The 26,383-nt window shown below is 33.8% G+C and overlaps 1 protein-coding gene and 1 pseudogene across 9 annotated transcripts in view; both read left to right on the top strand.

Annotated features, from left to right (window-relative positions):
* The window catches only part of RIF1 (replication timing regulatory factor 1), a 68,311-nt gene that overhangs the window by 16,773 nt on the left and 25,155 nt on the right, over positions 1 to 26,383 (top strand). For all 9 annotated transcript variants that reach the window (XM_036023510.1, XM_028508686.2, XM_028508685.2 and 6 more), the window contains 13 exons: positions 1,170 to 1,321; positions 2,537 to 2,648; positions 3,326 to 3,499; positions 4,122 to 4,232; positions 5,727 to 5,789; positions 6,038 to 6,138; positions 8,035 to 8,121; positions 8,697 to 8,770; positions 9,217 to 9,397; positions 10,646 to 10,753; positions 11,336 to 11,485; positions 22,422 to 22,521; positions 25,643 to 25,907. In XM_036023510.1, the coding sequence (XP_035879403.1) occupies positions 1,170 to 1,321; positions 2,537 to 2,648; positions 3,326 to 3,499; positions 4,122 to 4,232; positions 5,727 to 5,789; positions 6,038 to 6,138; positions 8,035 to 8,121; positions 8,697 to 8,770; positions 9,217 to 9,397; positions 10,646 to 10,753; positions 11,336 to 11,485; positions 22,422 to 22,521; positions 25,643 to 25,907 (1,678 nt within the window). The remainder of the gene's footprint in view (positions 1 to 1,169; positions 1,322 to 2,536; positions 2,649 to 3,325; positions 3,500 to 4,121; positions 4,233 to 5,726; positions 5,790 to 6,037; positions 6,139 to 8,034; positions 8,122 to 8,696; positions 8,771 to 9,216; positions 9,398 to 10,645; positions 10,754 to 11,335; positions 11,486 to 22,421; positions 22,522 to 25,642; positions 25,908 to 26,383) is intronic.
* Positions 4,720 to 4,784, top strand: LOC114495809 (annotated as a pseudogene).

The following is a 26,383-nucleotide window of genomic DNA, read 5'->3' as shown; positions in this document are numbered from 1 at the left end:
GCTGAGCCCGCTATATATAATATGCGTTCTAGAAATTCTGCATACACTGCCACTTAAGTCTCACTGAATAGAATGGCTAAACAGGACAATAGATAAAGAAGTCAAAATTGGGCACCCATCACTGTCATGAGTGAAAGCAGGCCTTATAACTAAAAGAGAATGAATGGGTTATTGTATGGCAGTTGACAATCATGCTATAGGGGTTTTATTGTGGAACTCCTCTCATAAATAGTTAAAGGATTAGAGCATTTGTTCTCACAGTGGTTTGACTTTCTATTTTCTTACGGAAAGGTTAATTAAAAGCTGAATGGCAAAAGAGTTATAAGAAAACATTAATGAATATCGTCTAACCAAATACATGACTTTATACTTACTTATTTCTAACTTTTAAGTCTTTTTAATAAGTTATTTGAGACAGACTGTCTTTTTATGTATTTCCAGTTACAGTTACACATTCACATACTTCTGACAAAAATATTTTATTTAAAGAACTAGATTTAAATTTTATGCTGAATTTTAATCTGATTATTGTTAATGTAGAGTACATCTGAAGCTACAAAAATCTATTTAGGTTTCCAAAATCTAATGGCAACAACAGGTATAATAATGCATGATAAAATAAAATACTAGTAAAGTTTAAAATCACCATTTTTGACAGGATGCAAAATATACGCCTTTATTTTTTACATGTTAAATAGGGATAATGAAAATACTAAAACAGCTTGGACAGTTTCTCAATGTTTGGTATGTTGGCTAGACAGTTTGTTGTGGAGACCACTTGTATTAAATAGTATCCTCTGGATGCAGCCCACTGTCTAGATGGCAGTAGCATTCTCCTTAGCCTTGCCTGTCGAGCTGTAACAACCAAAAATATTGTAAACATTGCCGAGTGCCCCTTGATTGCAAAATCACCCCTTGTGTCCAGTATTTAATAAATAATACTTACTCCTTTTTTGCTGTTACCTTCTTAAATATTGTTTTCTAGGTTTACTGGAGTTTGTCAGGTGAAATTTTGAGGTGAAAAGGGGAACAGCTAGCTGTTGATTTAAAAAATTTTAAATTTATTCTCTTTCTATGGTAAAAGGAGACTATTGCATACTCATTTTTAAAATTTAATCTTTACCTCTTAATGTTTTTTTACCTGGGTGCTTATTTCATTCTCTCTTAAGAAATACTATGTAGTGCGAAAAGACTGAAGTTGTTAATGCAGCCTTTGAGTTCCATCCATGTGAGAACAGAAGCTTTAGCACTAACAAAACTGGAAGTCTGGTGGTATTTGCTAATGAGACTTGGACCTCATCTACCTGCTAATTTTGAACAGGTAACATTACAAGTGTTGACTATAATACTTTGTGAGTTTTTTAAAAATGTGCTCTTTAATCTTTTAGTGTTACTTTTACTATGTGTTAGTAGACCACAATATATGAGATCTTTTTTTCCTACCACGAACTTGAATTCCTTTTCCTCAAAAGATATTCTCCATTTTTTAGGGACATTATAAAGATTTTTAAAAAGGAATTCCATGGGGCTTAGAATAGAATTGAGAGTAGATGCAGAATTTTTGAACTAGAAATCAAGGGCTACACTGGATTGATAACAAAATTGGATTAATTCTTACTGTATCTCCTTTTTCTAGACCACATAGTGACAACAAATTATTTAAATCCTATTACAGCTTTTCCATAATGTTGCAAATGATTTATAGATTCCTTTAGATTTTGATATCCTTCTGGGCATTTAGACACAGACTTAATCTTATATATACCTTTTTGTTTTTGTAATTAATCGTATCCTTCATTTCTGAATTTTTTAAAGTGAAAGGGACATGTCTGTAACTTTTTAAAATTTCTTTATTAATTATTTTTGATTTTCAAGGAAATACTACTTTTGGATCTTTAGTCCTTGCCTTCTAGTCTATGTAAATATCATAAGCAGGGAGTGTATTCCTGGAAAGGGAGACTTTAAATGTACTTGAAATTTTTCACAAATGTAAAATTTTTTAATATATTAAGGATTTTAAATTTGGTAGAAGATGAATTAATTAAAGTTGGATATTGATAGTAACATGTAATCGGGATCATAATTTTTTCAGATTCTACCATTGGAGGGTTCTTTTAAGCTAATCTTACCCAGTAGTGCTGTAATTCATTGACTGGATTTGACTGGTACTGGAGTGATTTTAGAAATGAGCTTGAATTTGTCCTAATATATTTTTAGCATGTGTTTTTAAAAAGCTTAAAGTGAGTCTGCCAGTTGCACTAAAAATCAGGTAGATATTTGCAAAAATTGTTTGTGTATAATTTGAAATTTATAATTGAAATTTACAGATAGTACGCAGTTGGGGCAATACAGTTTAATACAAATGCTCACTTCTAAATTTCAGTTTTAAGTTTGTTCATTGAAACGGCCCGTGAAATTCAACATATTAAAAAAAGACTGCTTCTTAAAAAAATTAACTGTATTATGCAAGGCTTTTTAAAAATATGAAAATTATGCAGTTTACAGATATCTTTTTTTATTACTGTTACTCCAATAGGTTTGTGTGCCCCTGATTCAGAGCACAATACGCATTGATACTAATGCTTCACCTCATTCATCTCGTGTAGCTAGTTCTCCAGGCTTAAATCCTATGACCCCTCAACATAAAGGTAAGAAGAGATAGACATTCTTGCTTTACATCTTTAAAAATTGTTTTGACTGAAGGTTTTATTAAGTGTTATTCACATAAAATGAAGCACTTCATAATTTTGGCCGCCCATCACAAAGTCTATTATATATTCTTCATTGTTTTACATATGTGTTAAATGTTTTCTGCAATAATCACATTGTTGTAGTTGGAAATACCAACCTTTTCTTAGCACATGTGAAGTGCATTACAGACTATTGTGTTTGTTTCAGAACCAGAATCTTCATGGATATTTTTAAAAACAACAGATCTTAACAGATATAAGAAATGTGGCTGAGAATGAATATCATTGAAAGATAATTATTGCTATTATTATTTTCTAGTAGCTATTCTTATCCAAGTTTTTATATTTAAGTTTAAGGAATGTATGAATTTTAATAATTCGGGATGTGGATTAATGCTGGTGAGAATTATATTCATTTTGGTGTGTAACACTAATGTTTTTAATCTAGTAAGATTATTTAATTGGAATACTGTTGTGGGTTTTAACAAAAACTTCAACTTGTATTAGCAAAACAATGTTTACATCTAACAGTACATTTCACTTAAAGGGAATAAACAAAATATATTCATTTCAGTAGATAATTTAAGCTTATATAACTTGTTCTTTGTTTTTTTGTTTGTTTGTTTGTTTTAAAGGTGCTTCCCCATATGGAGCCTCTGTAACTCCCCGGATGAACTTGAGTTCGAATTTCGGTGTAATGGCCACAATTCCCTCTATTCAGCTTTTGGGACTTGAAATGTTACTTCATTTTTTTTTGGGTCCAGAAATTTTGAGTTTTGCTAAGCAAAACAAACTTGTATTGAGCTTAGGTACTTATTGTTTTTAAAATAATTTCATTTATTAAAACAGTTTAGAACACAATGAACTAAGGGGATTTGACTGGTATTGGAATGATTTTAGAAATGAGCTTAAAGATTTCTTAGTTAATATTTTTTTTTAATTCTTAAAGATTTTATTTATTTTCAGAGAGAGGGGAAGGGAGAGAAAAAGAGGAGAGAAACATTGATTGGTTGCCCCTCAAATGCCCCCAGCTGGGGACTTGGCCCTCAACCCAACCATGTGCCCTGACTGGGAATCAAACTGGTGACCTTGTGGTTCTCAGGATGGTGCTCAATCCACTGAGCCACACAAGGGAGGGCTTAATGTTTTTGTTTTTGTTTTTTGTTTGTTTTTAAGCTTAAAATGAGCCTACCAATCATTAAAACTCAGGTAGTGTTATTTGCAAAAATTATTTTTGTTTATAAGTTGGAATATAGAACTAAAATTTCTAGATAGTTTGCATTTAGGGCAAATAGTGTTTAATAAAAATATTTTATAATTATATATGAAATAAGTTTTTAATATAAAAACATGTCAGACCACCTAAGCTTTATATTGAGAAGTTTATTTTGTAAAACTGGTTTTACATAATTGTTTCTTTTCCTCTTCTAGAGCCACTCGAACATCCATTAATCAGCAACTCTTCTTTTTTTTCCAAATATGCAAATACACTTATCACTGCTGTTCATGATAGCTTTGTTGCAGTTGGAAAAGATGCTTCTGGTAAATATTTAAGATTTTTTTAAGATTATTTGTTTAAAAAAATCAATATATAGTGTCACCTATTGGCTAGATTGTGCTGTAAGAGCAATTTATAATTAATTTAATCCTTATGGTGACCTTTTGTGTTAGTCAGTTTTACAGATGAGGAAATTTTATTGTTCTGAGAAGTAAATACTTTGCAAAGTCACATAGTAAGTTGTAGACCTATGATTCAAACAAACCCAGGCTCTGTTAACCTAAACACCTGTGTTCAAAAGCCTATCAACTAAAGAGAAGAAATATCATAAGTAAAATAGTTTGCTTTTTAATTGGCTTGGAAAACTTTTTTCTTTTGGTTTTCAGGTATCCTGATCTTTGTTTTCCCTTGTCTCAAAAGTTAAATATGTTCTATACAGAAAAAAACAGATGATAAGAAAAAGAAAATTAAACATAGTTACATGACCTGGTATTAATATGTTACAGTCCTTTTTAAAAAAACACATTTCTTGTGCTCGCTTCAGTAGCACATATACTAAAATTGGAATGATACAGAGAAAATTAGCATGGCCCCTGAAGCGTTCCGTATTTTTTATCACTAGCTCTCAGAGAGATGCAAATTAAAACCACAATGAGATACCAGTTTACACCAGTCAGAATGGCCATCATAAAGCAACAAACAACAAGTGTTGGAGAGGTTGTGGTGGAAGGGGGACCCTAGTGCACTGCCGGTGGGATTGCAGACTGGTACAACCACGATGGAAAACAGTATGGAATTTTTCTCAGAAAACTAAAAATGGATCTGCCTTTTGACCCAGCAATTCCACTGTTAGGATTATATCCTAAGAACCCTGAAACACCAATCCAAAAGAACCTATGCACCCCAGTGTTCATAGCAGCACAATTTACAATAGCCAAGTGTTGAAAGCAACCTAGGTGCCCACCAGTAAATGAATGGATCAAAAAACCTGTGGTACATTTACAGAATGGAATTCTATGAGCTCCTACCCTTTGCAACAGCATGCATGGAGCTGGAAAGCATTATGCTAAGCAAAATAAGCCAGGCAGTGAAAGACAAATACCATATGATCTCACCTTTAACAGGAACCTAAATAACAAAACAAAGAAACAAGCAAAATATAACCAAAGACACTGAAATAGAGGACAGGCTGACAGAGTTAAGAGGGGAAAGAAGAGGGAATTTCAGGGGGAAAAAAGGAAGTATTTACAGGAACAAGTATAAAGGACACATGGATAAAAACTAGGGGCAGGTGGAAATGGGAGGGGGGAGGGGAGGTTGGGATAGGAGTAAAAGATAGAAAATTGTACTGTAAGAACAATTAAAATTAAACACATTTCTTGCTAAGTAAAAATGAGGTAATAGTGTTTTATAAACTGATCACAAAATTCAATGAGAATCATTCTTAATTATTGCTTAATTTATTTTAGTTTGAGGATGAAAAGGGGTGCCATTGTAGTAGTCTTTGTTCTGAAGTACTTTACATTTTGTTTTGACAGATGCAGTTGTCAGTGCTATCTGGAAGGAGCTAATTAACTTAGTGAAGTCAGTTATTGAATCAGGTAAGCACCGTAATACTGATCAAATGAATTTTATAGCACTCAGTGAATTATTTGACTTTTATATAAATTTATTTTAAAATAATTTTTTGAAGTATAGCTTTCAGAATTTTAGCAAAACACTTTGTTGACTTAATAAAAAAGCCAATTCTCAGTCTTTTAAATGTATATTTTTACTCCTAAAGATACTTGTATGTTTAGATTGCTTGTTGATAGGTAACAACTTTTGCCCTTCTTTTGCTTGTTGATAGGTAACAAAAAAGAGCGACCAGGTTCTGAGGTTTTGACCCTCTTATTAAAATCTTTGGACACCATAGTGAAATCAGAAGTATTTCCTATATCGAAAACACTGGTAAGTACAATATCTGTATGCTGGAATTTAAAAAACCACACTGAATTTTATATTGAAGATACTTACGCAGATCATGATTTGGGAAAACATATCAAGTATTAATCAGGAGTTTGACGCTATAAGGAGTACTGTTCCTTTGACTTTTGAGTCATTTAAAACTAATGAAGCAAATGACTATATTGGCAGCTATAAAAATCTTCAATTGTGGTAAGAAAAGGGATAAGCTAAACAAAGTAAATGTGGTAAAGGACATTAAACTTGAACTGAAGACACTCTCATGAACACTAATTTCATGACAAGACTGCTAAACTCCACTAGTTGTTATTTTGTATATTTTAAAAAGTATCTGAATAATAATCTTGTGGCAGCTTTGATGCTTTAAATGAACTGTTTTTAACCAATGTAATGATATTGGTATTAAACATCTCTGTTTTCCTATATAGTAGAGAAGGAAAAAGCTAATTAGATACCTTTTTATAAGAGTGAACATCCAAAAATAATCTGTAGACGGAGTAAAGTATACCCTTACGTAAATTCAGAGCCTGTTTCCTTTACGTATTGTTTCAGTATCTACATTGGCAGTAGAGCAACAGCTTTGGAGCTGACCTAGTTGAATCTCAGCCTATTTATTAAAGTAAAGTTATGCAATTTTTCTACTCTCTTGCCTCTGTAAAGAGAGAATTCAGTGTTCTAACTAAAGGGATTGATAAATGCAAAACACTATGGGCCAGGAACAAAATAAATGAGTTAAATGCTACTTATTATTTTTATTAATATTTGCGTCAAATGAGCATATGTGAAGCATATTTTACCAACATAAGCCTTTTTTGGTATGTATGTCACTTCAGTTAAATGGTTGAAGTTCAGTAATATTTTGGGACAGCAGTTTCTGTCACATTTGAGAGGTGTGTCTTAGATTCAGCATTTAGCAGTCTTTAGAAAGGGCCAAATTAGCTTTTGGCCCTCATTGATGTGGCTTAGTTGGGCATCATACTACAAAGTGAAAGGTTGTGGATTCAATTTCTGATCTGGGCACATGCCTGGGTTGCAGGTTTGGTCCCTGGGCAGGATGTTTATGAGAAGTAACCAATTGACGTTTCTCTCTTACACTGATGTTTCTCTCTCTCCTCCCTCCCTCCCTTTCCTTCTCTATAAATAAATAAAATCTTTTTTTTTTTAAAGAAATATTTGTTTCTGGTACTAGTGAGCACATAATTTATTGAAGAATTTTTTTTCTAATAATAAAAGATAGAAATAGCCTCGAGCCATTAAGAGAAAAATGCACAGATGAAGAAGGTAAGTTTCATAGTATCTCATAGTATGTCAGTAAGGGTATAAAAATACAATATTGGAAGGTTATGTTTCCTTTTTTTTTTTTTTAAGATTTTATTTATTTTTAGAGACAGGAAGAGAGGGGAAAAGAAACATTGTGTGATTGCCTTTCAAGTGACCCCTACTGAGGACCCATCCTACAACCCAGGCATGTGCCCAGACTGGGAATCATACCAGTGACCCTCTCTCTGTTTCACAGGCTGACATTCAATCCTCTGACTCACACCAGCATAGGGCAAGATTATGTTTCTTAGTATAATTACATATATGGAAATTTAAATGGTCTAGAAAAATAAACTCTAAACTTGTATTAATCATCCCTGGAAATAGGGACTTTGTTGTTTTGGTGTTTTTTGGTGTTGTTGTTAGTTGAACTTTTTAAACTAATGTAAATATATTCACATTGATATACAAACACTACTATATTTGAAGTTTTCCCACTGATAACATATTTAACAAAAATATAACAAATTGATAAATTAAAAATATAGTTAATACTACTAGATTTGTACTATGTACTGATTTTTATGAATGACTTGCAACAAAACCTTTTGTCTTTCTTAGGTCCTCATGGAAATTACAATTAAAGGACTTCCTCAGAAAGTGTTAGGTTCACCAGCATATCAGGTTGCTAATATGGACATTCTTAATGCAAGTATCTTAAGTATAATTATATGATTTAAATGAGCTAAGAATAAAAGCTCTGTGATTTCTTTTTCTTAAATAAATTGTAAAATTTTTGAGAAAATTGGATTTGCTGATTATGTTAAAGAAAAAAATTAATAGGCAAAGAAATTAATGTAAATAATTAAATATGGCACTATTTTCTGGGATTAAAAAGGGATTTCAGAAGAAAAGTTTTCTATTTGCTTGTATATAGTAATAGTGCTGGTTACTGTTAAAAATTTTGTAAGTTTTTAGTGACATAGGCTAAATTGTGAAATGTACTTGATATCTGCAGGCTGTAGGTGTTACTGGTCCTGCAAGTTTTAAGTTAACATTCTTTTTCATATCTGGAATCTTGTCACCATTTTTCAGTGTAGATGGAACAGCTATGGTGAAAATATAAAGAGCTTGGGTAGTTTACTCAAATACATTTCTTTATTTCGTCACATTCTAAGTAACATGAAAAATTAAATTTCAACCTTAACAGTATCATGTTTTACGTAATTGATTGTAGAAAACAAGTATAACAAGATTGACTGCAATCTCCCATCTTTCTTCAGGGAACTCCTGCTTTGTTCTTAATTCAGTTAATTTTCAATGATAATCTCTTGGGATATGGTGTAGAAGATGAAAGGTAATTTAAACTGAAAATATTCTTGTTTTTAACTTGGTGTTTTGGGGTTTTTGTTCCTTTTTGTTGTTTGTTTGTTTGTTTAAAGAGAGGAAAGGAGGAGAGAGAAAGAAAGAGAAACATCTGTTTGTTGTTACACTTATTTATACATTCATTGTCTTGCGTGTACCCTGACTGGGAAATTGAACCTACACCCTTGGCATATCTGGACAGTGCTCACCAACTGAGCAATGGGGCCAGGGCTAAAAGTATTCTTTATGTTTATCTTGGAAAGGTGGTTATGTGATGAATTAGATGCCTTTGATTTAAGATACTCTCAAATTTTTTTAAAAAGTCAAAAATAAGATTTGAAATTCATTTCTTTTATCAGTTATTTTTAGAAATTTGTTGCTGTGTGCTTGATGTATTTTGGCAAAAAACACATGTTAACTCGTTCAAAATTTTTTCAGGTTTTTTCTTAATCTGGAAATACTTGTAGGTTGTGTTCTTTCTGGTCCAACTTCACCACTAGCTTTCAGTGATTCTGTTTTAAATGTTATTGATCAAAATGCAAAGCAGTTGGAGAACAAGGAACATCTCTGGAGAATGTGGAGTATTATAGTCACCCCATTAACTGAATTGATTAATCAGGTATGATACAAAATCTGCTACATATTTACGTTTCCCCAAAAATGGAAGGATTTTTTTTTTTGTTAGAGCATATGGAAATGAATAGAAGCTTGAATTTGAATAGAAGGTATTAAATAGTTTTTCCTGTGGGATTGGTTAACTTCCTACTGTTTGGATTAGTTGATTTCTTTTCATTGCATTTGTGCTTTATTGTTTAAGAACATACAATTTAAGGGCAGCTCCTCAGGTCTGTTTTCTCCAGTAGAGGTTATGAAGCCAGAATACTCACATATGATACATACAAATTTTCATGTTTGTATCTTGGATCCTTTCAATATTTGTATTATGGGGAATAATAGTGGTCATCTTGACTAGACTATATTAGGATTGCCATGATCAAGCCATGTTGGTGAAGCTGTATAGTAGTACCTAAATCAATAATATGTTGAGAGTTGATTAACTCTTATTTATTTAAATATGTGGCAATATTGAGAGGGTGTGGAGCTCAAGTTCTAATACTTGTGGTGGTTTGTCAGCTGCTTTATCAATATTTAAAAGGAAGTATTCTTTGGGAAATATTTCACCGTAACTTTTAAGTTAAGTAATAACTGCATAGAATTTACTATGTAATAGGGCAGTAGTCTTTATTTCTGCTACTCAAGGCAGCCATCAGTAAACAACAGTCTTCTGGAGGAAGATAGTTTGCATTGTTAGTTTCCCACTCTTTGAGGAATAGCCAGGCTCTTTTTTTTTTTTTTTAAAGTCCTTGCCTTGAATGCTACCTTCACTGTATAGTGAAAGCCTTTGGAGCCATCTTTGGGATTCATTTTTAGGACTTAAAACAAACAGTGCATTGTATCCCAAGGTTGCTGTAACAAATTTCCACAATCCAGTGGCTTAAAACAAAGTTAATTTGTTCTCTTAAAGCTCTGAAGACCAGAAATTCAAAATAAAGGTGTTGGCATGGTTGTTCTGGATCTTTGAGGGAGAATCTCTTCATGCGTCTCAGCTTCTGTTGGTCACTGGCAATTCTTGGTGTTTCCTGGCATGTTACAATCATTGCTCCAACCGTCAGACTTCATCTTCACATGGCATTCTTGTATCTTTTCTATCTAAAGTTCCCCTTTTTTCATAAGTGTACCAGTTATTAGATGGAGTGTTAGGTTACCATCTCTTGAACATCTCAACATTGGGGGACACAATTCTATTACTTAAGATACCGGAATTAGATGATAAATTTGTCTAACTTCATAATTTTTCTTGTTTCAGACCAATGAAGTAAATCAAGGTGATGCCTTAGAACATAATTTTAGTGCCATCTATGGTGCATTGACTTTACCAATAAATCATATTTTTTCAGTACAGAAATTTCCAGTGGTAAGGCAATGTCAAATTTTTACTTACAGAATTTGCATTTTTCTGAAAACATTATTTCACCCATTATAATGAACTCCAATAATTTTTCCTAAGATGAGACTTTCTCATGACAATATAAGGAAGGGGTGCCAAACTCATTTTCACTGGGGGCCACATCAGCCTCCTGGTTGGTTGCCTTCAAAGGGCTGAATGTAATTTTAGGACTGTATAAATGTAACTACTCCTTACCAGTTGAGCTAGAGCTTGGCACTGCCATGGGGTAGAAACAAGGTGCCAGGCCAGTTAAAACAAAGTGGAGGGTTGGATTTGGCCTGCAGGCCTTGTGTTTACCACCTGTGATAAGGGAAAGGAAAATGGTGAAGAGAGTTCCTTTTAACCCTTAATAATGGCTGGTATTGTGGCATTATTACAATTCTTTCAGTAGAACACTGCTGTGGGGGTGGGGGACAAACTTATTACCCTATGCTAGCTTCTTCCATGACACATTAATGTTACAGTGTTTTTAAAAATGTTCGTGATGTATTCTATTAGGTGTTTGACATATAAATAATACATTTAATTTTGTTTTACTGTTATTGTTAGGCCACCATGAAAACCTTACTTAGAGCTTGGTCGGAATTATATAGAGCATTTGCCCGCTGTGCTGCTTTGGTGGCAACTGCAGAAGAGAATTTGTGCTGTGAGGAGCTTTCTTCCAAGATAATGGCCTGTTTGGAAGATGAAGACTCTTCAGTGAGTTTATCCTGATACTGACCTTTTTTGTATTTAAAGGATTATTTTCAAGTAAATGGAGATAACATTTGTGAGCTATCATTCATTAATGCTTTTCGTTTACAAATGACTGAGGTGATACATAAAACAAGTAACAGCTTTGAGGAAAAATTTTTGCCTTTGGACTCAAAGGTCCATGTTTCAGGATCATTAACAGTGACGCACTTTTACTATGATGTGTACCTACTTGTACTATTCTACATTATTAATACAAGGACCTTGCTGTCCCAGACCTTACTTTCTCATATCCTTTAGAGTGTTAAAGTCAATCCTTTGGAAATTGGTAGGCTTATATAGGTTCCTTTTCACTCCTTTCTCTTAATAAAAATGACAACTGCCGTCAACAATTTGGTATCATTCTAGAATAGACTTCTTTCTTTGTATTTAAACATATAATTTACATGCTTATATTCACATGTATATATGAATGTAGTGTTATTACTGGTTGTATTCATTGCTGTTGAAGCATGCTTTTTCATCTGAAAAGATGGATTTTTAGCTCTTGATAGTGGTTACCACTGGTGAGAAGAGTAGAGGTAAAGAGCTAAAAATCTATCTTTCCAGATTTTAAAATACATTTATAATATCCTCCTTTTAAAAAAATACTGTCACAATACTGATTATTGTATTTCAATATGATAGAATTTGATGGTGAATTTAATCTTATTGTTCTTGTTAAAACACTTGCATTTGGAGTAAAATATAAACTGCTTACAACTATCCACGAGACTTTTGCCTCCAGGGGATCTAATTTAATTAGCTTATTAATTTCCATCAGAGTAGTTTATTTGTTTTTTGGCACTTCTCTCAAAGTCATTTGTATACTTTATGTGTTACTTCACTCACACTCCATGAGGTGAAGGACATTTGTCTTATTGATGTGTACCCCTGGCTTTTATCTGGTGTGTAGACAGTGCTTTTGTTAAATGCTTTTATAGCTATTAGTGAAAAGTTGACCCTCAGTTTTCACCTTTTAAATATTATCTTGCTTAGGTTTAATCTTTGTTTCCTTTTGGAAGAAATTTATAATTTATAAAGCTTTATAAAATACCCTGACAAGTTTTTACTTGGCATGTGGTTGGTTACATTGAATTCAAAGATTAATTTGTAAAATAATTTACATATTTGTAATGTTGAATCTTTTCATCCAGGAATATTTGTGTCCATGTATTTAGTTCTTCTAAAATTAACCTAATTAAGTTCCTTTATTTTTGGTAGTTTTAAAGCTATTTTTCAGCTATTTTAAATGGTTCCCACACTTCAGTATCCCCCACCCCCATTACTGGAGTACTACAGTAATGCACCACATAACATTTTGTTCAGCAATGGACCACGTACATGATGGTGGTATACCATATAGTCCAGGTGTGTAATAGGCTGTATCATTTATGTAAGTCCACTCTGATGTTTTACAGTGATGGTGCCTTTCTCAGAATGTATCCCTAACATTAAGCAATGTGTGACTGTATACAAAAGCTGTTCCTATTGTGCATTTTCTTATATTGAACCAATCTTGTGTTCTTGGGATACCCTTTTTGGTCACATTGAAATTCTTTTAAAACATTGCAGATTAGTTTTTTAGCACTTTTATAAATATCTTTATTCTTGTGGAGTTCCCCATTGTCCAATTGTTTTATTATGGAGGTACAAAGCTCTTGAATGATATAGAAAGTTGGAACTTGTCTGCATTCACCAGTTGAAATAGTGTAAGAAGAATGCCATATCTGTAGTTATATTATTCTTTTTGTTCTTAAGCTTTATTCCTGTTTTCTTGGTTAGACTTGATAATCAAATGCTTACCTATTTTTAAGTCTTAAAAAAACGAGTAGGTAGTTTTATTTTAATGATCATCACTGCATTTAAAAATCACTGACAAGTTCTGTTATATCAAAGTATAATTAGAAATATACTGATATTTTAATAAAGAGTATGATGAATGCATTAAAATATGAAAAGATGAATTTCTAATTTTTAAATTTTGTCATTATACACCGAGTAGTTTTGTTTCCATTTTCTGGGTAGTTTTTCCAGCTTAAATCTGAAAGCTTTTTTCATTTTTTTCAATACAGGCATTTTATGACTGTTGCTACTATTAGTAATCATGGAATATTAATTTTGATGTCTTTCTCAAGAGTTATTTAGAAGGGTGCTTTTTTAATTCAGGAGAATAGTGTGTGGATATATGTGGCTATTTTATCATTAGTTTCTGGTTTTGTTATTTTGTGATCAGAGGATTGTCTATATGACTTCTAATTTTGGACTCTATTAATCTATATTATATCTCTGTTGTAGTTTTTTGTTTGTTGTTGTTTTTTTTTTTTTTTAAGATTTTACTTTTAGAGAGGGGAAGGGAGGGAGAAAGAGAGGTAGAGAAACAAATGTGTGGTTGCCTCTCATGTGCCCCCTACTGGGGACCTGGCCCGCAACCCAGGCATGTGCCCTAGACTGGGAATTAAACTGACAGCCCTTTGGTTTGCAGGCCAGAGCTCAGTCCACTGGGCTACACCAGCCAGGACAGGCCTTCCTATACCCCAGATATTTCTTCATTGCTTTGCTTTATTGTATTTTACTATTAAAAAGGACTAATTGCAAACTTACGTGTATATAACTGATAACTTTTCATCCAGTTGATAAGTTATCATTCTTAGGTTTCAGGAAATTTTTATCATAATTTTGAAGTCAAATTATTGTTCATTTGTTACAGCCACTGTAGCAAATACGTAGTTGGACATAAGTTTTTTTCTTCTTCTTAGCCTCTTTTTCTATTTTATAAAGTTTTAGGACTTTCTCTTATCTTTGGAATTAAGACAGTTCACCAAGGTGTGCTGTAGGGCATGTTTTTACATTGTTTTTAATACTTAATAGATGTTTTCAATCTATTTTAAATTTTTTTAATTGCCTTCTAGCCTCCTTACACCTTCCTTCCCCCAGCAGTCACCACACTGTTGTCCATGTGTCCTTTTTCCTTTTGGTCAATCCCTTTGCACCTAACTGTCTCCTTTCCCCCGCCACTAGCTGTCATCCTGATCTCCGAGTCTGTCCCATCTTTCTTTGTTAGTTCAGTTCATTGGATTCTACATATGAGTGATATCATATGGTATTTATCTTTCTCTGAATGGCTTATGTTACTTAGCATAATGTTTTTCAGGTCCACCCGTACTGTTGCAAAGGGTAAAATTTTCTTTTTTATGGCCAAGTAGTAGTATTCCATTATGTAAATCACCCATGGTTGTGTTTTCTGCATATCTATTGATATACACTGGCTGCTTCCATATCTTGGTGACTGTAAATAACACTGCAGTGAACATAGGGGTGCTTATGCTCTTTTGGAATAGTGTTAGGGGTTCCTTTGGCTATATTCCCAGAAGTGGGATTATAGAGTCAAAAGGCAGTCAAAAATAAAAAAGGTCCATTTTTAATTTTTTGAGATATCTCCACACTGTTTTCTACAATGGCTACACCAGTCTGCATTCCCACCAGCAGTGCAAGAAGGTTCCCCTTTCTCCACATCATTTCCAGCACTTGTTTGTCGATTTATCGGTGCTAGGCATTCTGATAGGTTTAAGCTATCAAGGTTTAATTTATGCAAATTAAAACCACAGCTATCATTGTGGTTTTAATTTGCATCTCTCTGATGGCTAGTGATGTTGAGCATCTTTTCATAATGTCCATTGTCTACCTGTGTGTCCTCTTTAGAGAAGTGTCTGTTTGGGTCCTTTGCCAATTTTTTAATTGGGTTGCTTGTTTTTTTGGTGTTGAGTTTTGTTAAGTACTTTATAAATTTTGGATGGGAACTCCTTATCCAATGTATCAGCAAATATGTTTTCTCATTCTGTGGGTTGTCTTTATTTTATTGATGATTTCATTTGCTGTGGAAAAACTTTTTAGTTTGGTGTAGTCCCATTTGTTTATTTTTTCTTTTTTTCCCTTGCCTGGGGAGATACAGCTGATAAAACTTTTTGATGAACAGTGTCTGAGCTTTGTTGCCTATGTTTTCTTGGATTTTTATGGTTTCTGGTCTAACATTTAAGTCTTTGATCCATATTTAATTTATTCTTGCTTGTGGAGTAAGAAAGTAGTCAAGTTTCATTTTTCTGCACTTATTTGTATGGTTTTCACATCATCATTTATTGACTAAACTATCTTTATCCCTTTGTATGTGCTTGCTTCCTCTGCCAAATATTGACTGTGAAAGTGTGGGTTTATTTCTGGGCTCTCTATTCTGTTCCATTGATCTACGAGTCTGCTTTTATGCCAGTGCCATTCTATTTAGATTACTATGACCTTATAGTACATTTGGTTATTAGGTAGCATGATTTCTCCCACTTCGTTGGTCCTTCTCAGGATCGCTGTTGCTATGCATGGCCTTTTGTAGTTCCATATACATTTTTGAAATATTTGTTCAAGTTCTATGAAATATGTCATTGGAATCTTGATAGAAATTGCATTGAATGTCTAGATTACTTTGGATAGTATAGACATTTTAATGATGTTAATTTCTTCCTATCCATGGATCTGGTCACACTTCCACTTATTTGTATCTTCTTCAGTGTCTTGTAATATTCTGTGTATAGGTCTTTTACATCCTTGGTTAAGTTTATTCCTGGGTATTTCACTCTTTTTGTAGCAGTTGTGTATGGCATTGTTTTCTTGATTTCCCTTTTTGTTTGTTATTGGCATATAAAAATGCAACAGATTTCTGGATATTTTGTATTCTGCTACTTTGCTGAATTCATTTATCAGTTCTAGTAACTGTCTTGGTGGAATCTTTGGGGTTCTCTATGTACAGAATCATCTTGTCTATGAATGAAGACAGTTTTACCTACTTCCTTTACAATTTGGATGCCTTTTGTTTGTTCTTGTCTGGTTCCGTGGCTAGGACTTCAACTACTATGTTGAATAAGAGGTGAAAGCAAACATTCACTATCTTGTTCCCAGTCTTAATGGAAATATTTGTAGTTTCTTTCCATTGAGTATGATGCTGGTGGTGGGTTTGTCATATATGGCCTTTATTATGTTTAGGGATGTTCCCTCTAATCCCATTGTGCTGAGAGGTTTTATCATAAATGGGTGCTGGATTTTATCAAATGCTTTTTCTGCATCTGTTGCTGTGACCATTTGGTTTTTACCCTTCATTTTATTTATGTGGTAAATCACACTTACTGATTTGCGAAGGTTGTACCATGTACCAACCTTGGATTCTTGGAATAAATCCCACATGATCATGGTTTATGATCTTTTTGATGCATTGCTGTTTTGGTTTGCTGGTACTTTGTTGAGGATTTTAGCATCTATGTTCATCAAGGATATTAGCCTATAAATTTTCTTTCTTTGTTTTATTTCATTTTGGAATTAGAATAATGCTGACCTCATAAAATGAGTTTGGGAGCCTTCCTTCCTCTGGAATTTTATGAAATAGTTTGAGAAGCAGAGGTGTTAGTTCTTCTCTTAATGTTCATACATTGTGTACCGCTTATGAGTTTTCTCATGTTTTCACGTACCATCTGTTAAAATTCCCCTGTGAAGCCATCTCGTCCAGGGCTTTTGTTTGTTGGGAGTTTATTATTTCCGCTTCTGTTTATCTGAGTGTATATAATCTGTTTATTCAAATTCTGATTCTTCCTGAGTTTTGCAAGATTCTGTGTTTCTACGAATTTATCCATTTCGTCTAGGTTGTCCAGTTTGTTGGCCTATAATTGTTCATAATATTTTCTTACAATGCTTTGTATTTCTTTGGTGTAGGTTGTTATTCCTCCTCTTTCAATTCTGGTTTTATTTATTTGGGTCCTTTCTCTTTTTTGAAGAGTCTGGTTTAAAGGTTTGTCAATCTTTATCTTTTCAAAGAACCAGCTCTTGGATTCATTGATTTTTTTTTTTTTTTTTTATCACTTTTTTAGACTCTTATTTCATTTGTTTCTGCCCTGATCTTTTATATTTCCTTCACTTCTCCTCACTTTGGGCTTTGTTGTTCTTTTTCAAGTTCCTTCAAGTATGAAATTGGATGGTTTATTTGAGCTTTTTCTGGGGGATGTTTGTTTGTTTGTTTGATAGGCCTGTAATTCTATAAATTTCCCTCTTAGGATTGCTTTCCCAGTGTCCCACAGATTTAGATCCTTATGTTTTGTTTCTTATTTGTTACAAGGTATCTTTCCTGATTTCTTCCTTGATCTCGTTGTTGGCCCATTCTTTGTTTAATAACATGTTACTAGGTTCCATGTCCTTGCATGTTTTTCAGTGTTCTTGTGATTGACTTCTAACCTCCTAACATTGTTTGTAGTCAGAAGATGCTTGATATGATTTCAGTCTTTATAAATTTATTGAGACTTGTTATGTGTCCTAATGTGTTGTCTGTCCTAGAAAATGTTCCATGTGCACTTGTAAAGTATGTCTATTCTGCTGCTTTGGGGTGAAATCCTCTGAAAATATCATTTATCCCATTTGATGTAGTGTGTTTTTTAGGGCCACTGTCTCCTTGTCAATTTTCAGCCTGGGAGATAATATCCATTGACATCAGTGAGACGTTAAAGTCCTCAACTATGACTGTATTTCTGTTGATCTCCCCTTTTATGTCCATCAAAATTTGCTTTATATAACTAGGTGTTCCTATGTTGGGTATGTAAATGTTTATTAGAGTTTTATCCTCTTGTTGGATTGTTCCCTTTATCACTATGTAGTGCCCTTCTTTGACTCCTACTATATCCTTTGTTTTAATGTCTGTTTTATTGTCTATAAGTACTATACCCCAGCTTTTTTTCCTTTTCCATTTGCATGAAATATCTTTTTCTATCTCTTTACTTTTAGTCTGTATTTTTTGATCTTGTGTCTTGGAGGTGGCATATACATGGGTCTTCTTTCCTTATCCATTCAGCTACCCTGTCTTTTGGTCAGAGCATTTAAGCCATTTACCTTTAAAGTGATTACTAATAGATATGAATGTAGTGCCATTTTATTGTTACACAGTTTTCCTCTGATTTTTTTTTCTTTCTCTTTTTCTTCTTAAAGCAAGCCATTTAACGCAGGAGTGTCTATCTCATGTCTTGTGGGCTGCATGTGGACCCGGATGCGTATGAATGATGCCCAACACTAAATTGTAAATTTGCTTAAATCATTACTTAGTTTTATACTAAGTTTTATTAGTTATGTACATTTTCTATATTAGTGATCACAAACTTGTGACCTGCTTGATAATATGAAAAGATTATCTATTGTAAAGACAGCTTCATAAATAGGGTTATTATGTCAGGACTTTTTTGCTTATCTGTGGTGGCAGATATCACAAATATTATACACAGACCTTTTTTGTGCTTTTCTGTGTCATCAGTTTTTGTTAGTGTTTGTATTTAATGCATGGCCCAAGACTGCTCCTCTTCTTTCCATGTGGCCCAGAGATGCCAAAAGGTTGGACACCTCTGCTTTAACATTTGTTGCAGTACTTGTTTAGTGTTAACAAACTACTTAAGCTTTTTCTTGACTAGGAACCTTCTTATTTCTCCTTTGATTTTAAAACATAGCCTTAATGGGTAAAGGAGCTTTGGTCGTAGGTCCTTTGGTTTTTATCACCTTGAATATTTTACACTACTCCCTTTTGGCCTGAAATATTTCTGTTGAGTAACTAGATGGCATTCTACTCAGTGTTTCCTTGTAGGTAACTCTCTGCTTTTCTCCTGTGGATTGTAGGATTCTGTGTGTGTCTTTAAGCCTTCTTGTTTTAATTATGATGTGTCGCAGTGGAGGCCTTTTTGGGTCCATCTTGTTTAGAACTCTCCGTTTCCTGGGCTTGTGTGTCTTTTTCCTTCACCAGATTAGGAAACTTTCTGGTCGTTACTTCTTCAAATAGCTTCTCGATCCCTTGTGCTGTCTTTCTTCTCCCTAGTATATTCACATGATGCAGATGTTGTTATGCTTCATGGCATCCCAAATGTTTCTTAAGCTCTCCTCCTTTTTTTCCTTCTTGTTTCATTTGGCTTCTCTGCCTGGATGTTTTTTTTTCTATTTTGTCTTCCAAATCACTGATGCGATCCTCTGCTTCATCTAAACTACTGTTTATCCCTTCTAGTGTGTTACTTGTTTCAGATACTGTATTATTTATTTCTGACTGGCCCTCTTTTATGGTTTCTGTGTCTTTTTTTCATGTTTTTACATATCCTTATAATCGTTGCTCTAAATCTGATAAATTGCTTACCTTCATATCATCTAGCTCTTCTAAAGGATTCTCTTGTTCTCTCATTTGGGGTCTGTTTCTTTTTCTTCCCATTTTAGCTATAGCTTTGTGTTTTCTGCCTTAGCTGTTGAACTAATCACCAGTTAAACCGGTCAGTCACTAAACTAATCAGGCTGTACTCCGCTGCCCAGGTTAAGCTCCATAGGGTAGAGCAGAGTAATTCCTATTGACGGGGCTATTGCTTTTCCTGTGGTTGAATCACTTGGAGGGGAGTGCTCTGCCTGCTAGAGATGGCTCCTACAGTGTAGGGACTCAGGATAGGGACCCTGCTGGCTGTTCCTTCAGTTCTCTCCCCAGAGCCATCAGCCTCAGTCTCCTCTTGCTTGTCTAATCCACCATTGCCCTTCCTGTGTCTGAGGGTAGTGGCTGTAAACAATATTTTGTGTATTGGCCCTTTAAGAGGCTCTCAATTTCCAGCCATCTAAACCCTGTTGCTTTTCATAGCTCAATGTTAGCTAGGTTTATTTCTGACTCTGGTGCTGTAGCCTGGGGAGCCTAGCTTTGAGTTTAGACCCCACACTTCTCAGGGAAGTCCCCCAGATGTGAAAATATCCCCTCTTCAGCTGGTGCTCATGGGAGCCCAGCCTGATCTCTCATGTGTCTACCAGTCATATTGTGGTAAGGTGGTTTCTTCTGTCTGTTCGTGGTTATAAAGCTTCTCTCCAGATGGTGTTCACTTGGTTATTCTGGATGGTTTCTATACACTTTAGTTGTAAGTACAAATTCATCCTGAGAGGTTAGTGTAGCTTCCACTTACTCCACTGCCATCTTGGGTCTCTTGACTCTTCTATCTTAAGAGCTGTGTTGTCCTCTCAGGAAAGTTGCCTTGCTTTACTGATACTCCACTGTCCCTTTTTTGAGTACCATTTTATGTGATTTTTACGTCATTTTACTTTTGGGTTTGTCTTGTATCCCTTTTCTTTCTCTACGTGTGTTTGTGTTTTGCTTTTGGAACTGCTTTCTGGTAGCTTGTTATTTCTGTGTTCCTTCCTTTGCAGTTAAAATGTTGAGATACTTTATGAAGTTTTTGTTTTTACATTTAATGTTTTTAAGTAGGTAGGAGTCCCTCTGACTTTGGGGAATATTAGTTTCCACTTTTTCTTATTAGTTCTTTTCTTCATGGTTAATTCTATTGTTATTTTACATTCCTTGGGATACTGTTTGTCATGATTTTGCATACTTGTCAATAGGAATATTAATATTGAATAATGGTAGTTGGAGTGTTTTGGAATCCAAGAGAGCACCTCTGTTTTCTGGCTTTGGTAGCAAATTATAGCTATAGGCATCCTTTATCTTGTCATTTTACACGAGAAGGAAGCACCTTTATATGAGCATGTAAATTGTCATCTGGACTGACATTCCACATGGTTTTACAGGGTAGTTGGGCACTGCCTTCCTCATCCTTTCCCTTAACAACCATTGGGGGAGGCTGTCTTTGAAAGCAGACAATGTGAATTAGTCCAGTGAAGTGAACTAGTGTAAGGTAATGGCAAATTAAAGGAAGAGTAAACTGTTTTATAGATTTTTAATTTCAGTAGTTTCTTAATTAACTGTTTGTGTGTTTTTTTTAATCTTCACCCAAGGATATATTTATTGATTTTACAGATAGAGGAAGGGGGAGAAAGAAATATCGATATGAGAGAGAATCATTGATCAGTTGGTTGCCTCCTGTTCCATGTCCCGATGGGGGATCAAACCCACAACATAGTCTTGGCTGGTGTGGCTCAGTGGATTGAGCACCAGCCTGCAAACCAAAGGATCACCTGTTCGATTCCCAGTCAGGGTATATGCCTGGGTTGCGGGACAGGTCCCCAGTTAGGGGCACTCGATAGGTGACCACACATTGACATTTCTTTCCCCTTCTCTCTCCCTTCCCCTCTCTAAAAATAAATAAATACAATCTTAAAAAAAATAGTAATTTAGATATATGCCCTGACTGGGGATTAACCTTGCAAATTTTTTGGTGTTCAGCATGATGCTCCAGCCAACTGAGTCACACGGTCAGGGCAACCATTTGTGTTTTTATTAACCATCAATTTTTTTTTCACAGAACCCTCAATGTCTCTTTCATTATTTAAGTTCTCCCAAGAAAGCTATTCTTGAGATGTTCTTTGACTTGTAGTGCTGGGATTTTATTCTGTTTTTAGCATTCCTCAAAAACTTGTTCCTACATCTCCACTTGACCCCTGTCTTTAAATAAATTTTCACAGAATTCTCTGATATTTTTATGGATTTATTTTTAATTCATTTGAATTAGAGGAGGAGGATGTGGAAAGGGAATGCAGAAGCTTAACAACCTTTTGAATTTTGTTTTTCCTGGTTTTAGTGAAGACAGTTTTCAAAAGGAATTTGATAAAGAATCTGATTATGAACCTAGCTCTTCCATTCTCAATGTATTGGTTTGCATGCTCAGTTTTATGGGCATCTTAAAGCTAAATTATTTTCTCTACATGTTGAGAAACAAAAGTATAGTACTTGGCATACAACAATTAACTCAGAAATATTCGTAATGATAATCTTAAGGTAGGCTATAGGGTATAGCCATGTCTTGTATGCTATTAAATATATGTGAGAGGAAAAGTTTTTAAATATATTTTTGTTGATACTTACTGTTTCTGAAAATTATGCCAATAATTGAAAGGTTCTAATGTAATACTTTCAAATATTCTTCCCTAGAATTTATTATTTTTGGATAGAACCATTCATATTATTACGGTAATGGTTGATTGCATCGACTTCTCACCATATGATATTAAAATTCAATCCAGAGTTAAATGTAAGTATTTTCATAACCTTTATTTGTTCACCAAATATTTTGTAAACATGGCTGCCTGAACTGTACGGCAAATCCGCATAGTTTTTTCCCACTTCATTTATCTGCTTTTGACGTTTATAACCATGTCAATTACTATGCCAGGAGCTGAAAAGTTCACTCAATTGTCTTTCTTTCTTTTTTGCTCTAAAAAAGAGTTTCTGAAACTTTTTTTTACTCCTTTTTAACTTAGAAAGATAAACATTATCCTGTTTAGGCATTGCCTAATAATACAAGTGATTTTACTTACCCAATTGCATAAAAGGGGTTTTCTGGGCAAGAAACTTTAATGTTAACATGTTCTTATGTGGTAGCTTGATTTGAAATAATTATTGAGTTAATATTAAATTGAGTAAAAAAGCATGCAGTGATTAATTAGTTATGATTTGTGGAAAACTTAAGATGATTCTAAAAATTTAGCTTAGTTTTTACCATTTTTAGTTAAACTTGGACAATTGACATAGTAAGTGGTGTGCTTTTTAAAACTGCATGCCGTGGTTAATTCTAACTTAATGTTGTAATAAATATTGAGCTGCTTTAATGTAATTGATTCTCTGAAGTTAAATGTTTCCATCACTGCATATATGTATACTATATAGAAAATAACCTTCCAGTAGTATGTAAAGATACTGCTTGCTTTTCTCGAATAAAGATTAGGAACATAATTTTTTAAATAAGATAACTACTGATGAATTAATGTGAATGTTTTTAGAACATAGAATATTTTTAGAGTTTTTCTTTTGATGTTTCAGTTTTTACTAAATGGGAATATAGAGAAACAGGTTAAGTGTCTAAAGTTCGTTAAAAGTCAGCATCTCAACCTGAGTGTCACAGCAATAGGTTATAGATGTTTAATTAAAGTTTTTGCTCAGTACTCCTCTTGGGCTGAACAGGACCTAATCTGATTACCTCAGTGTGTTACAGAAATTAAGTCATTTCTAAATACCATAACTATAAAAAGGGTTATGTTATAACAAATAGATGGCATTATTTTGTAAGCCACTTCCTTATTAAGGCCATGATGGTAATCCCCATATGGACACAGTTTTACCTATTTTGTTAATTCTGAACAGTTAGAATTAAATCCACAATTAAAATTTGTCTTTCACTGATCTTAGAAGAGGTATTCTTGCTATTTAAATATGGAAACTGGAAGCAGTCTCAAAAATCTGCCAGCAAAAGATGCAGAGGAGAGGTGGGAAAATTAGAAATAGTTGAAATAGAATATTCATGGGTATGTATCAGGATCACTTGGGGGGTTTGATAACTTACTAATTTGTTTTATAGAAAAATTACAAGAATTATATACTGACACCTTACATTCTATACTTAGACTCCTTAGTTAACAATTGATTACACTTTTCTTACTATTCCCCACATGTATATATTTTAGTCATTCTTCCCGCCCGACCCCCAGAACCATTTCAAAGTATAGGTGTAGACAAGTCTTCAATGTGGAACAATTACTGAGTCTTGTCTTTTCATGCCTTTCAAAAGTAAAGAGCACAGGCCTGTTTACTTTTTGAATATCCCTCAGTCTAGGCTTTTCAATATTTCCTTAAGATTAGATTCAGTTTTCATTCATTTCTTTACAGGGATACTACTGAAATGTAATGCTGTAAGTGTTTGCCAGTGTATTATGGCAGGCACACAATGCCAGTTTGTCCCATTATTGTTAGTGTTAATACTTGATATTTGGTTAAGATGACATCTGCCAGGTTTTCCACTGTAAAGTAAATTAGTAAATAAATGTTTGTGGCAGATGCTTTAAGATATGTAAATGTCCTGTTCCTCAGCAAATTTACAGCCGTGAGTTTATCATTCATTGATACTTTTTGCCTGAAACATTATGATAATTCCCAAAGTGAGAGTTTATATTTCCATAGGACATGGTTTGTTTTAGCTGGGAATGACACTTAGAAACTCTAAGATCTGTTCATTGCTATTAAAATTGACTGCTTCTGGATCCTCTCAGTGGACAGAAGTGGAAGAAATAGGTGTGCTTGTGAACTACATAGTTATTAACCTGTTTCTCTTGATATACTTTCAGTTACCATCTAGTATCAAATGGTTTATTTGAGTCTTATCCTTTTTGGTATTTACCTTCTCTAATAGTGAGAATCTTGGCCTCTATCACCCTCAATACATTTACTGTTTAATGAGTTTCTTGTATGTAACCAGTCTCCTGACTCATGGACTTACTTCTCAGGCTCAGTATCTGTCCAAGAATTTTTGGGTAGCCTTTCTAATTTATATTTATGTCTGGGAGGCAGTTTTTAGGGAGGAATATTGACTTGACTTCCTTTTAATAGCAGTACTTGTTTTTCATGATATTTTAATTAACAAGCACTGAATTACAGTTTTCTCCTAAATCTCTGACATATCTTACCTTTAAAAAAATGTATTCTTTGAGGGGAAACAAAGGTAATTTTAGAATGGGTATGATTTTCTTCACAAGGCAAATATGGATTTATCTCTGTAGTTAGGTACGTTAAGAGAGATGTAGTCTCAGAAGGGTATGAAGGAAACCTGGATGGTGCTTAAAAGATAACATCATATTTTTCTTTAAATCTAGGCCTTTTTATTATTATTATTATTCTTTTGAGAATTTGGATCTCTAACTTGTTCAGTGTTACTTGCTGGGTTCAATGTGTACTTTATAGGTAAGCCAGGAAGCAACATTTTCTAAGGAAAGATTTTTTCTTGTTTTTTTAAGATGGCTTTTCAAATTTAATTTTGGAACCTATCATATAATTTAATAGTTTCTTAAAAATTAGTTGTTGAAATTCTGAGACTAAAAATTAAAATTTGAAATACATTTTGTAATTTCTTAGAGAAAAAAAGATTCCTTTTTCTAGAATTCTTATTGTAGACCTGCCCAGTTTCCTTTTATCTCTAATTTTGTTTTAAAGGTAATGTTGTAGTGATATTTATCCATTAATGGTATGTATATAATTTAAAGATTTGTGGGTATTACTACAGAAGCAACTATATTAGGTATATGTCTTTTAAATGTTCAATATAAAGAGGGACAGTGACGCTTTCCAAAGTGCTTCAGTTTTTAATAAATTCAATTTTATCTTAGCACTGAAGAGACCTTCGGATTGGTCCAAAAAGAAGAAGGAGCCTCTGGGAAAATTGGCTTCTTTAATTAAACTTATTGTGAGAGTCATCTATTCTTTTCACACTCTGAGCCTCAAGGAAGTACATTCTGATACTCTCCTCGCTGTCGGCAACTCAATCACCAGCATTCTTTCCAATGTACTTGGACATATTTCTTTGCCTTCCATGATTCGAAAAATATTTGCAACTTTAACAAGACCTCTGGTATTATTTTACAAAAACTCAAAGTAAGTATTTTGGCTTAATGGCTTTGAAGTATATGTGTATCGTTCAGATCTAAGTAGCAAACTTGTTTCCCTGTGAGCTTACAGATAGTAATTATTTGTGCTTTTGTGGAGAAGATAATATATTAAACCATTCCTTTAAAATAGTTCAAATCACACATAGATACAAGGTAGGAATTAGTGTTACTTTTATTTTACATGCTAGTCTAACCGCTTTTCAATTTAGTGCACAGCTTTTTAGATTTGTTAATACAAACAAGCATACCTATTAAATGTATGATGAATCTGAAGGCATATTTGACATTCTACTGGCAGTTAAGTATATGGTGTGTACTCAGTGTATTTTTATGCATCTTGCATGCACCATACACCTCAGAATCTCATTCTTTTTAATGTCTGCTGCATAGGGTTTTATGACACCCATGTACCTGTTGGTGGACATACATGGTTTTTTCTAGCCTTTTTCTTAACTAACAACA

The sequence above is a fragment of the Phyllostomus discolor genome, chromosome 4, assembly GCF_004126475.2.
Source record: "Phyllostomus discolor isolate MPI-MPIP mPhyDis1 chromosome 4, mPhyDis1.pri.v3, whole genome shotgun sequence".
NCBI lineage: Eukaryota > Metazoa > Chordata > Mammalia > Chiroptera > Phyllostomidae > Phyllostomus > Phyllostomus discolor.
Note: the sequence above shows the minus strand (reverse complement) of the source record. Positions and strands in the feature narration are given on the sequence as shown.